The sequence below is a fragment of the Ahaetulla prasina genome, chromosome 2 (assembly GCF_028640845.1).
Source record: "Ahaetulla prasina isolate Xishuangbanna chromosome 2, ASM2864084v1, whole genome shotgun sequence".
NCBI lineage: Eukaryota > Metazoa > Chordata > Lepidosauria > Squamata > Colubridae > Ahaetulla > Ahaetulla prasina.
In genome coordinates, this window is record NC_080540.1 from 300,560,501 (window position 1) to 300,573,155 (window position 12,655).

At 45.7% G+C, this 12,655-nt stretch overlaps 1 protein-coding gene across 2 annotated transcripts in view; it reads right to left on the bottom strand.

Moving 5' to 3' along the window:
• Positions 1-6,443: 6,443 nt before the first annotated feature.
• KIAA1328 (KIAA1328 ortholog) overlaps positions 6,444-12,655 on the bottom strand; it is a 239,458-nt gene continuing 233,246 nt past the window's right edge. For both annotated transcript variants that reach the window (XM_058171940.1, XM_058171941.1), the window contains exon 11: positions 6,444-7,990. In XM_058171940.1, the coding sequence (XP_058027923.1) occupies positions 7,792-7,990 (199 nt within the window). In that variant the 3' untranslated portion in view covers positions 6,444-7,791. The remainder of the gene's footprint in view (positions 7,991-12,655) is intronic.

Sequence of the window (12,655 nt, forward strand, 5' to 3'; positions counted from 1 at the left end):
AACCAGTTCTCCCGAACAGGTGCGAACTGGCTGAATCCCACCACTGGGTAGGATATTGTGTATGGGTGGGGGGAGGTTAAAGCTGAGCTTCACCTACAGATGGATTCTTGTTTTTTAAAGCATTCAAGTTGAAAGTGAAGGACGAAAGGGATCTTAAGAGATCTGAGGGTGGATTCCATAATGGCTGGTTCCTTCTCTAGCAAATCCCCAAAACAGGAATGTAATGCAACAATTTTGTGTTGCCTGCATTAAAAAAGAAAGATTGTTGTGCTTTCTTTTTTTTAAAAAAATTCTTTTGTATTTTTGCATTTTAATTATCCCCCCCACCCCGGAATAAAAACAGAAGAAAGAGAGGAAGTTGACCGCTGTCCTTTCCAAAGTCATTGATGACCGCAAAGGGTGTCGGATGGTGAAATGGGCAGCATTGATCCGACCCGTTTTATCAAGAACTTTATTGAAAATGCCTGGGTTCGATATTAAAAGACGTGAGGTATTGGTGTGTCAACCCTGAAGCTGACCTGACCAAAGCCATCTTGGAGTTTCATTGTTGCCACACTGGATCTGAGGGATTGGGAGGGGGAATTAGATATTGCTGGGGTTTAGTAGCCAAAACAAACTACTTTCTCTTGGGAACCAAGGACAGTTTTCACACCTGGTCAGAGAGAGGAGGAGTGATGTCGCCAGGCAACCAGACAGCGACCTGATTGGAACATGTGACTGCCTGGAGTTGAGGGAAAACTTTTAATTAGGTGAAAACCACAGGAACCTTCAGAGTTGGTTTTCACCAGAACTGTGCCAATATGATGTATCCAATAAAACTTCTTTGAGGAAGCTTCCTGCCTTGGAGTTTGGTTTGCTATTGGGTATGTTACTTGGAGGGGGATGCGATGGCTCAGGGGCTAGGATGCTGAGCTTATCGATCAAAAGGTCGGCAGTTCAGCGGTTCGAATCCCTAGTGCTGCTGTGTAACGGGGTGAGCTCCCATTACTTATCCCAGCTTCTGCCAACCTAGCAGTTTCGAAAGCACGTAAAAAATGCAAGTAGAAAAATAGGGACCATCTTTGGTGGGAAGGTAACAGCATTCCGTGCACCTTTGGCATTGAATCATGCCAGCCATATGACCACGGAGACGTCTTCGGACAGCGCTGGCTCTTCGGTTTTGAAACGGAGATGAGTACTGCCCCCTAGAGTCAGGAACAACTAGCACGTATGTGCAAGGGGAACCTTTACTTTTACCTTATATTACTTGGAACCCTGGCATGGTCTGGATTAAGAACCGGAGGTGAAATAAAATATCTGATTTTATACATTATAACAGCTGCATGAGTAACATATGCACAAAATTGGAAACAGGAAAAGATCCCAACAGATGAAGAAGTGATAGGGAAAGTTTTAGAATGTGCCGAAATGGACAAGTTAACAAAAGAAATGAAAGAGAAAGGAGAGACAGATTATTATATAATCTGGAATTGATGGTATGAATGGCTTGAGACTAGAAATAAAGGAAAAAAATAAAGGGGAGAAATTAGAATGTACAGAATGTATTAGAAACATACAATATGTAAATAATAAATATATAAGAATCTAGAAAAGTAAAGCTATTAGTATTAGATAATTTAATATAATATAATATAACAACAGAGTTGGAAGGGACCTCGGAGGTCTTCTAGTCCAACCCCCTGCCCAGGCAGGAAACCCTACACCATCTCAGTCAGATGGTTATCCAACATTTTCTTAAAAATTTCCAGTGTTGGAGCATTCGCAACTTCTGCAGGCAAGTCGTTCCACTGATTAATTGTTCTAACTGTCAGGAAATTTCTCCTTAGTTCTAAGTTGCTTCTCTCCTTGATTAGTTTCCACCCATTGCTTCTTGTTCTACCCTTGGGTGCTTTGGAGAACAGCCCGACTCCCTCTTCTTTGTGGCAGCCCCTGAGATATTGGAACACAGCTATCATGTCTCCCCTAGTCCTTCTTTTTCATCAAACTAGACATACTGAGTTCCTGCAACCGTTCTTCATATGTTTTAGCCTCTAGTCCCCTAATCATCTTTGTTGCTCTTCTCTGCACTTAATCTGCACTATATGCTGCTCTTCTCTGCACTGTATGCATTTAATGTATATAAAGAGGGATGAGGTGGCTTAATGGCTAAGACGCTGTGTTTGTCAATCGAAAGGTCGGCAGTTCAACGCTTTGAATCCCTAGTGCTCCCACGTAATGGCGTGAGCTCCTGTGACTTGTCCCAGCTTCTGCCAACCTAGCAGTTCGAAAGCACGTAAAAAAATGCAAGATGAAAAATAGGGACCATCTTTGGTGGGAAGGGAACAGTGTTACATGCGCCTTTGGCGTTGAGTCATGCCGGCCACGTGACCACGGAGACGTCTTCGGATAGCGCTGGCTCTTCGGCTTTGAAACGGAGATGAGCACCGCCCCCTAGAGTCGGCAACGACTAGCACATATGTGCGAGGGGAACCTTTACCTTTACCTTAATGTAAATAAAGAAAAGGGGATAAGAAAGAAAATAAAATAACAAATGTGATATGGGGGGGAAATGTATAAAAGCGAAAGAAGACCACTAAGAAACGCTGTTTAGAAATAGGAAATAGGAAATAGTTATATGTTGTGTGTTTGTCAGATTGTGTATCACATTAAAACAATAAAAAACATTTTTAAAAAAGAACTGGAGGTGAACAATCACGCTGGGATAAGTGTGGCGGAAGGAAAATTCGAAAACATCTTGTCAGCCCTGAAGCCATTTTTAGGTTGGAGTTATTTGGGGAGCATCTTCAGGGCTGACACAGCCAGGCTGGTTAGAGCTGTGAGAACATAAGAGGGGAGATAAGAGATAGCTGGGGATGTGTAGCCAAAACAACATTCTTTTCTGTGGGAGCCAAGGACGTTCTACCAGGTGTTGGGAGAGGCGTGGACCAAAGCCAGCCAGGATGGTGACTGCGACCTGAATTGACCATGTGACCGATGTGTGAGCTGAGGGGAAGAACTTTGGGGGTTTGATTTGGGTGGGGAAAACCTCGGATCCTTCAGGTTTTCCTCAGATGTGCCAATATGACATGCCTAATAAATCTATACTTTGAAGAATCTGTCCATCTTGGAGTTTTGATTCCGTTGGGTGTGTTAGCTGGAACCCTGACACATCTTTTCAAAGTTTGAAAAGAGCGGGTGGGGAGGGATAAAACCGCAGAGCGGAAGGACAATTTCGCATCGGAGGTAGCACATTACAAGCAGAGATAGAATCGCTGAGATATTCAGGTAATCTTCAATTTACAACAGTTCATTTAGTGACCGTTTGAAGTTACAACGGCACTGAAAAAAGTGACTTTGGTTTTTTCCCCTCACTTATGACCATTGCCACATCCCCAGGGTCACGTGATCAAAATTTGCCCCTTGGCAACTCATATTTATGACGGTGACGATGTCCCGGGGTCACATGATCCCCTTTGGCGACCTTCTGACGAGCGAAGTCCATTCGGGAGGCCAGATTCGCTTTACAACCGGGATCCTAACTTAGCATCTGCAGTGGTTCACTTAACGACGGTGGCAAGAAAGGTCGAAAATAGGGACCATCTTTGGTGGGAAGGGAACAGTGTTACATGCGCCTTTGGCGTTGAGTCATGCCGGCCACGTGACCACGGAGACGTCTTCGGATAGCGCTGGCTCTTCGGCTTTGAAACGGAGATGAGCACCGCCCCCTAGAGTCGGCAACGACTAGCACATATGTGCGAGGGGAACCTTTACCTTTACCTTAATGTAAATAAAGAAAAGGGGATAAGAAAGAAAATAAAATAACAAATGTGATATGGGGGGGAAATGTATAAAAGCGAAAGAAGACCACTAAGAAACGCTGTTTAGAAATAGGAAATAGGAAATAGTTATATGTTGTGTGTTTGTCAGATTGTGTATCACATTAAAACAATAAAAAACATTTTTAAAAAAGAACTGGAGGTGAACAATCACGCTGGGATAAGTGTGGCGGAAGGAAAATTCGAAAACATCTTGTCAGCCCTGAAGCCATTTTTAGGTTGGAGTTATTTGGGGAGCATCTTCAGGGCTGACACAGCCAGGCTGGTTAGAGCTGTGAGAACATAAGAGGGGAGATAAGAGATAGCTGGGGATGTGTAGCCAAAACAACATTCTTTTCTGTGGGAGCCAAGGACGTTCTACCAGGTGTTGGGAGAGGCGTGGACCAAAGCCAGCCAGGATGGTGACTGCGACCTGAATTGACCATGTGACCGATGTGTGAGCTGAGGGGAAGAACTTTGGGGGTTTGATTTGGGTGGGGAAAACCTCGGATCCTTCAGGTTTTCCTCAGATGTGCCAATATGACATGCCTAATAAATCTATACTTTGAAGAATCTGTCCATCTTGGAGTTTTGATTCCGTTGGGTGTGTTAGCTGGAACCCTGACACATCTTTTCAAAGTTTGAAAAGAGCGGGTGGGGAGGGATAAAACCGCAGAGCGGAAGGACAATTTCGCATCGGAGGTAGCACATTACAAGCAGAGATAGAATCGCTGAGATATTCAGGTAATCTTCAATTTACAACAGTTCATTTAGTGACCGTTTGAAGTTACAACGGCACTGAAAAAAGTGACTTTGGTTTTTTCCCCTCACTTATGACCATTGCCACATCCCCAGGGTCACGTGATCAAAATTTGCCCCTTGGCAACTCATATTTATGACGGTGACGATGTCCCGGGGTCACATGATCCCCTTTGGCGACCTTCTGACGAGCGAAGTCCATTCGGGAGGCCAGATTCGCTTTACAACCGGGATCCTAACTTAGCATCTGCAGTGGTTCACTTAACGACGGTGGCAAGAAAGGTCGTAAAATAGGACAAAACTCACATAACAACTGTCTCACTTGGCCATGGGAGTTTTGGGTTCAATCGAGGCTGTAGGTTGCCTGTATACTGATCACTTTTGCAACCCCTGTGATTAAATGGCAGAAAGATGGGAGTGAGGACTTACATTCCTCAGTAAGCTATGAATTCTGGGAGTTGAAGTCTAGCTGTCAAGGTTCAATGAAGGATGGACCTGTTGCCATCACAAGCATCTTCACCAGAATGTCTTCAGGCCCACCTCAAAGGTTGGTTCTTTGGGAGGACTGGAACAGGCCAGAGGGAGAAGGGAAATTCAAGAGGACGAAAGGGATCTTAAGAGATCGGAGGGTGGACCCCACAAGGCCTGCTTCCTTCTCTAGCAGGTCCCCAAAACAGATGCAACACAACAAATTTTGTGTTATCTTCAGGCTACACAAGAGACGGATCTCCATTGTTCTTCATGCCACTGGCTACCATTCCGACACGTATTTATTTATTTCGCAGATTTATGTAAATGAAAAGAGAGCAACATTTCTATAAGTGAAAAGAGAGTCTATTCAAGATCTACTGTAGAGCAGGAGGGCAATTCCAGTGGGCTGCACAAGAGCCCCCCAACCTTGTTTTAGAATATCTCGTTGGGTCCACTTTTCCAAGGGCTACAGGACCAAGGTTGAGCTAGCTAGACCATTTGAAATTAGCTGGACAGTCTTAGCTGGACTTACGTTGAGTCCAGTCCAAAGCCAGCAAGAGAGTCCAAATTTCAGCCTTTTTCCTATTTTAACCTATAGTCTCTAATGCTGGGGAAGAAGTCTAGGATTTAATGATGATTAAACTTGTCTTCCCACAATCTCACACACGAGAAAGAACCTCGGGATCTCATGCCTGGAGAATAGCAGTGTGTTCCGAGAAACCAAGAACGTCTCCATTTCAATGGTCTAAACCAGTGGTCTCTTTTCTTCACCAGGGAACCCCTTGAAATACCCCCCAAGACTTAATATTTAAATCATAACATTTCTTCAAGCCTTTGCAGACCCCCTGTGAGGATATCACAGCCCCTCACAGGGCTCCGTGCACCACAGGTTGAGAACCACAGGTCTAAACTCACAGTTGTCCAATCTTGGCAACTTTTAAGACTTGTGGACTTCAGCTCCCAGAATTCTCCAGGCAGCTATGCATTCTGGGAATTGAAGTTAAGGTTGGACACTCCTGGTCTAAACCAATGAAGGATGGACCGATTGCTGCCACCAGCATCTTCATCAGAACATCTCCCGGTCCACCTCAAGGGTTGGTCCAGAGGGAGAAGGGAAATTCAGAGGACGAAAGGGATCTTAAGAGAGCTGAGGGTGGATTCCACAATGGCTGCTTCCTTCTCTAGCAGGCCCCCAAAACAGGTGTGATGCAACAGTTTTGTGTTGCCTTCATGCTACACAAGAGATGGATTTCCCTGTTGTTCCTCATGCCACTGGCTACCGTTCTGACATGTATTTATTTATTTATCAGATTTTAAAACTGACCTATCTGATATATCCTGATAGAATTGCATTGAGCGGAGAACGACTGCCGATTCTGGAATCTACAATTGTTTCCTTTTTTAAAAAAACACACAACCAATTTTACATCTTTCTTTAAGTAACGGAGCAGCAACGAGGGGAAAGCTCCTTCGAAAACCAACTAGAACAGCTACAGCATGAATAATTAAAGTCAGAAGGCGAAACATGCATTACCAGGGGTGAGTGGAAATAATTACTGATTCGTCTTTATTTACAACATCAAGGCAAGAGGTTGCAGAAGTGAAGGAAGCCTTTTAGACTCAGAAAACACGGAGTGAATTAATTTCGCCCTACAAGTCCGGTGCTTTGTCTCTCTCGACCGCGAACCGGAGCAGCTCCGATGGAGATGGAGCTCCGTTCTGCTTAAGAGAGTAAGCAAATAAAATGAAGGGGAGAATGGTATTTCAGACACACTGCATCCAATGCACCCTGGATTTATTTATTTTCTTTAAAGAGGCGTCTTCTATCAAAGGGTCATTTAACTGGGAAGAAAGTCATTGAAGCGCAGAGAGCAACTTTTAAAGCTACCTGCCTAAAAAGACAAAGGGAAATGGTTCGTAATTCCCGGGAATGTATTTTGGGAAAAGCACCGCGCTTTCCATTCCAACAGCTTGCTTTGCTAATGGAAAATTATACTGCTGGAATGGCCTTGGGTACGTGATAGAGAAAGCGAGGGAGAGGGAGGGAGGAGAGGGAGAGGGAGAGGGAAAGGGAGCCAGAGGGAGGGGAGAGGGAGGAGAGGGAAAAGGAGAGGAAGGAGGGAGAGGAGAGGAGAGGGAAAAGGAGAGAGAGAAGAAAAAAGGGAGAGAGTTGGAGGGAGAGGGAAAGAGGAGTGGGAGAGAGAAGGAAGGAGAGCGGGGTAGGAGGGAGGGGAGAGGAAGAAAGAGGGCGAGGGAGAGGACGGGAGGGAGGAAAGGAGGAAGGAAGGAGAGGAAGAGATAGAGGGAGACAGAGAGAGAGAGAAAAGGAGGGGACAAGAAGAGAGAAAGAGGGAGGGAAGGAGGAAGGAACGGAGAAAAGAGGGAGAGGGAGGGAAGGAGAGAGAGAGAGACTAAGCCCTGGAAAACGGTTTCCACCACTAAAAAAAAATAAAAAAATAAAAAAATCAAAACTCAATAAGGAGACACCCATCCTTTGACTTTTCCGCCCCCTTCAGCAATGAAATCCCGGAAGAGAAAAATCCCCTGGAAAGTTTCCACTAACACTCCATGCAGTTCGTCTCTATCATGATTCAGAGGTGGGGGAGGGGAGCTACCGTGTCCGGTTCTCTAAGGGGGAGGGGGGAGGGGAGACAATCGTCGGTCAGACAAATAATTTAAAAGATCCTGAACACGTCAACACACCCAGACGAGAAAAGAGGAAGGGATTAAAAAAGTCCTCGGAGACCCCCACCCACCCCCAAGACCCTCAAATGAAAAAGATTTCCTCCAATATCCGGCTCTCTTCCAAATCGTCCAGCCCGTTCTTGGCTCTGGGGGATCTCCAATCCCAGCGGGGGTTCCCGCAGGTTCTGCTCTGGGGCTGGATCCCTCTGGGAAAGCCGTGGTGATCTTCTTGCCGGCTCGGGCTCATGGCAGCCACCAGGTCAAGGAGAGAAGTCTCGTATCTGGAGAAGAGAGGAGAATGCGTGAATGTTATCGCGTTTTCCTGACAGTGAGAAGAATTAGCCAGCGGAACTGCTTGCCACCAGACGTTGCGGGTGCTCCATCACTGGAGGTTTTTAGGAAGACACTGGACAGCCACTTGTCTGGAATGGTATGAGGTGTCCTGCTTGAGTAAGGGGGGGGTGGACTAGAAGACCTCCAAGGTCCCTTGCAACTCTGTTATTCTGTCATTCTGTCAAGGGTCTCCTGCTTGAGCAAGGGTGGGACTAGAAGACCTCCAAGGTCCCTTCCCACGACCTCCAGATCTAATTAAAATGGGTTAGGGAAAAACATGCCGTCACAAATACTGTTAGTAAATGTTGAGAATGCCTTGGCAAGGCCACACTTGGAATTCTGCATCCAGTTTTGGTCACCAGAGGTTTTTGTTTGTTTGTTTGTTTTTAAAAAAGAGGTTGAGACTCTGGAAAGGGTGCAGAGAAGAGCAACTAAGAGGATGAGGGGACTGGAGGCTAAAAGGTATGAAGTTGCTTGAATTGGGGATGTCGAGTTTAATGAAAAGAAGGACTAAGTGTGACATGAGAGCAGTCTTCCAATATTTAAGGGGCTGCCACAAGGAAGAAGGGGGTCAAACTATTCTCCAAAGCACCAGAAGGCAGGACAAGAAGCAATGGGTGGAAACTGATCAAGGAGAGAAGCAACCTAGAATAGAATAGAGTAGAGTAGAGTAGAGTAGAAAAGAATAGAATAGAATAGAATAGGAGTAGACTAGACTAGACTAGACTAGAAAAGAGTAGAGTAGAGTAGAGTAGAAAAGGAGTAGAGTAGAGTAGAAAAGAGTAGAGTAGAGTAGAAAAGAATAGGAGTAGAGTAGAGTAGAGTAGAGTAGAGTAGAGTAGAAAAGGAGTAGAGTAGAATAGGAGCTGGAAGGGATCTTGGAGGTCTTCTAGTCTGACCCCCTGCTCAAGCAGGAGAACTTCGACCATCTCAGAGAAGTGAATGTCCAGTCTCTTCTTAAAAGCCTCCAGTGGTGGAGCAGCCACAATTTCTGGTGGCAACCTGTTCTTAACCTAGAACTCAGGAGAGATTTTCTGACAGCGAGAAGAGTTAACCAGTGGAACAATCTGCCTTCAGAGGTTGTGGTTGTTCCATCACTGGAGGCGTTTAAACTTGGCTGAAATGATATAGGATCGCCTGCCTGAGCAGGGGGGTGGACTAGAAGACCTCCAAGGTCCCTTCCCACTCGGTCATTCTGTCAAGGGTCTCCTACTTGAGCAAGGGGTTCGATTAGAAGACCTCCAAGGTTGCTTACTGGATTGTTAGTCTGAAGTTGACCTTGGTTAACACTGAACCTAGCTTCTAAGGTTAACTTCAGACCAACAATCAAATAAATTAATCCCCCAGTCAGGAAACTGCCAAAGAGCCATCAGTATAAATAGACCAAACAAAGAATATCTAAGGCCGCCTCCACCCACACAGACAAGTCACCAGGATATAAACTGAGAGCAAGCACCCCTCCTTCCTAGCACTGATGATGTTACCTAGTTGGGTATTGAAACGTCTGCAAGAAAACAAGCAAGCTCAGAGAGGCCCAAGGACCCCACAGTTCAACTCGGTGCTACAAAGACTCTTTTCTAGCCAAGCCGCTTGTGTATAAACAGAGATGAACCCCCACTCCCTTCTAGCACTGATGGTATAACCTAGTTGGGTCATGAAACGTCCCTCAGAAAACCATCAAGCTCAGAGAGCACCGATGAACCTTCATTTCAACCCTGAGCTACAAATATTCTCCTTCATTGGGACCATTTAACCATTTGACGGGCCCCCAAGAGCCACCTCGAGATGGATGCTGCAAGGTACAGGTAATCCTTGACTTACAATCATTTGTTTAATGACCAAAGTTCATTACGGTACCCCAAAAAGTGAAGTACGACAGTTGCAACCCTCCCCCACAGTTACGTGATCAAAAATTCAGGTGCTTTAACAATTGTATTTGTATACGGTATTTTTCTTTTTTCTTTTATATGAAATAAGGGAGTTACGGTTCTAGGGGAGGGATGGGAGTTCATGAATAATTAGCGTATTTTTGCTTGTGATTGTTAAATGCTATACCCTGTATTTGCTCTGGGAAGTCTGGGAGGGGAGGGGGTTGGGAAGGGGGAGGGGGGCGAAGGAGGGTAAATGTTAAAATTGTGGTAAAAAGAAGGAGGAGGAGGAAGAAGAAGAAGTAGTGGAGGAGGAGGAGGAGGAGGAGAAGGAGAAGAAGGAGGAGAAGGAGAAGGAGAAGAAGAGGAGGAGGAGAAGGAGAGGAGGAGGAGGAGAAGAAGAGGAGGAGGAGGAGAAGAAGAGGAGGAGGAGAAGGAGAAGGAGAGGAGGAGGAGAAGAAGGAGAGGAGGAGAAGGAGGAGGAGCAGGAGAAGAAGAGGAGGAGGAGAAGAAGATGAGGAGAAGAAGAAGAAGAAGAGGTGGTGGTGGCGGAGGAGGAGGAGGAGGAGGAGGAGGAGGAGGAGGAGGAGGAGGAGGAGAGGAGGAGGAGGAGGAGGAGGAGGAGGAGGAGGAGGAGGAGAGGAGGAGGAGGAGGAGGAGGAGAAGAAGAAGAAGAAGAAGAAGAAGAAGAAGAAGAAGAAGAAGAAGAAGAAGAAGAAGAAGAAGAAGAAGAAGAAGAAGAAGAAGAAGAAGAGGAGGTGGTGGTGGCGGAGGAGGAGGAGGGGAGGAGGAGGAGAAGGAGAAGAAGGAGGAGGAGAGGAGAGAGGAGGAGGAGGAGGAGGAGGAGAAGAAGAAGAAGAAGAAAAGAAGAGGAGGAGGTGGTGGCGGCGGAGGAGGAGGAGGAGGAGGAGAAGAGGAGGGAGAGGGAGAAGGGAGAAGGAGGAGGAGGAGGAGGAGGAGGAGGAGGAGGAGGAGGAGGAGGAGGAGGAGGAGGAGGAGAAGAAGAAGAAGAAGAAGAAGAAGAAGAAGAAGAAGAAGAAGAAGAAGAAGAAGAAGAAGAAGAAGAAGAAGAAGAAGAAGAAGAAGAAGAAGAAGAAGAAGAACCACCACCAGTTTAAAAAAATCCAGCCATGTCTGCATCTGGAGGAACAAATCACCCTGGAGAAACATTCTACACTAAGTTTTATCTGAGTTTTACAGCATTGCGGCTATCAGGGAAAATTAAAAGATTTGGGGAGATAACAGGAGCAGCAAATACAGGAAAGATTATTTAAAAGAGCCAACATTGGAAATTGGTTTATTTGACACCGAGGCACCTCTCTATGCAAGAACGCAAGGCAGTTTTATCAGATAGGGGAAAATGTTCCTTTGGGCTATTATTTAGTTGTTAATCCCCTGATAGAAGAGTTTTGTCGTGGCTTGTCAGGTGTCGTCGCAAAGCCTTTCGCCTCGAGGCAGAGTCCTTTTTTAATGGCACAAAAGTCAGGGGATTTTTCCCCCCACATTTATTCCAAAAGTTTAAAGGAAAAACTGCCCATTTGCCCTGCTGGAGGAATGAAGCTTCGTTTGCATCCAAAGCCAGGGATTGCAAAGTGATATTGGTGTTGTCGGTAATTGTGAACGCTGAATCCGCTCATCAGATTTTGTGCTCTCCTTGGAAGATCACAGGAAACCAAATACGGTGGCCCCCCCAAAAAGTCCCCCTTTGATGTAAAAGGAAGATGGAGTAGTAAAAAGGCAAAGGTTCCCCTCGCACATATGTGCTAGTCGTTCCCGACTCTAGGGGGCGGTGCTTATCTCCGTTTCAAAGCCGAAGAGCCAGCGCTGTCCAAAGACGTTTCCGTGGTCATGTGGCCGGCATGATTCAACACCAAAGGCGCACGGAACACTGTTCCCACCAAAGGTGGTCCCTATTTTCTACTAGCATTTTTTTACCTGCTTTCGAACTGCTAGATTGGCAGAAGCTGGGACAAGGAACGGGAGCTCACCCCATTACGCGGCGCTAGGGATTCGAACCGCTGAACTGCCGACCTTTCGCTCGACAAGCTCAGCGTCTTAGCCACTAAGCCACCGCGTGTTTAGCATTGTCACCAGCATGGTACGCAAATGGACGATTCTGCCTGCATACAGAATATAGAATAACAGCATTGGAAGCAGAGGTGGTATTGGGAGTTGAAGTTGGCTTAAAGTTGCCAAGGTTGGAGACCCCTGGTCTTCAGCTGAAGAGGTTGTAAAAAAAAAAAGCTTTTAAAAGGCTCCTCTGGCGATCCTAGCTGAAGAGGCCGAAGAGGTTGTAGAAAAAAATGTTTTTAAAAGGTTCTGGTGATCAGGCAACTCAGCTGGAATCATCAGAAGCCTTTAAAAGCTCTTTCTTCTTCTTCTGGCGATCTCAGCTGAGTTGCCTGATCATCACAGGCTTTTAAAAGCATTTTTTTACAACCCCACCATCCCACCAACCCAAGCTTCACAGAAGTGGTAGTAACAAATTTTACATTTCACCCCTGGCTTCAAGCCCCCGACTCATATCTGTAGGAGTCAATAAGAGTCCTACTCCTGGAAGGGAAAAGGAAAAAAAAAAAAGAAAGAAAATTAATGAGATTTATTGGCCTCATAAACGCTCCAGCAGGAAAGATAGATAGATAGATAGATGCAGATTTCTTTCAAAGGCAGGGTGAGGTTTTATTCGATCGTCCTGTTTAGCGATATCTCTTCATTTACAGTCTCACAATTTATTCTTCTGCCGTA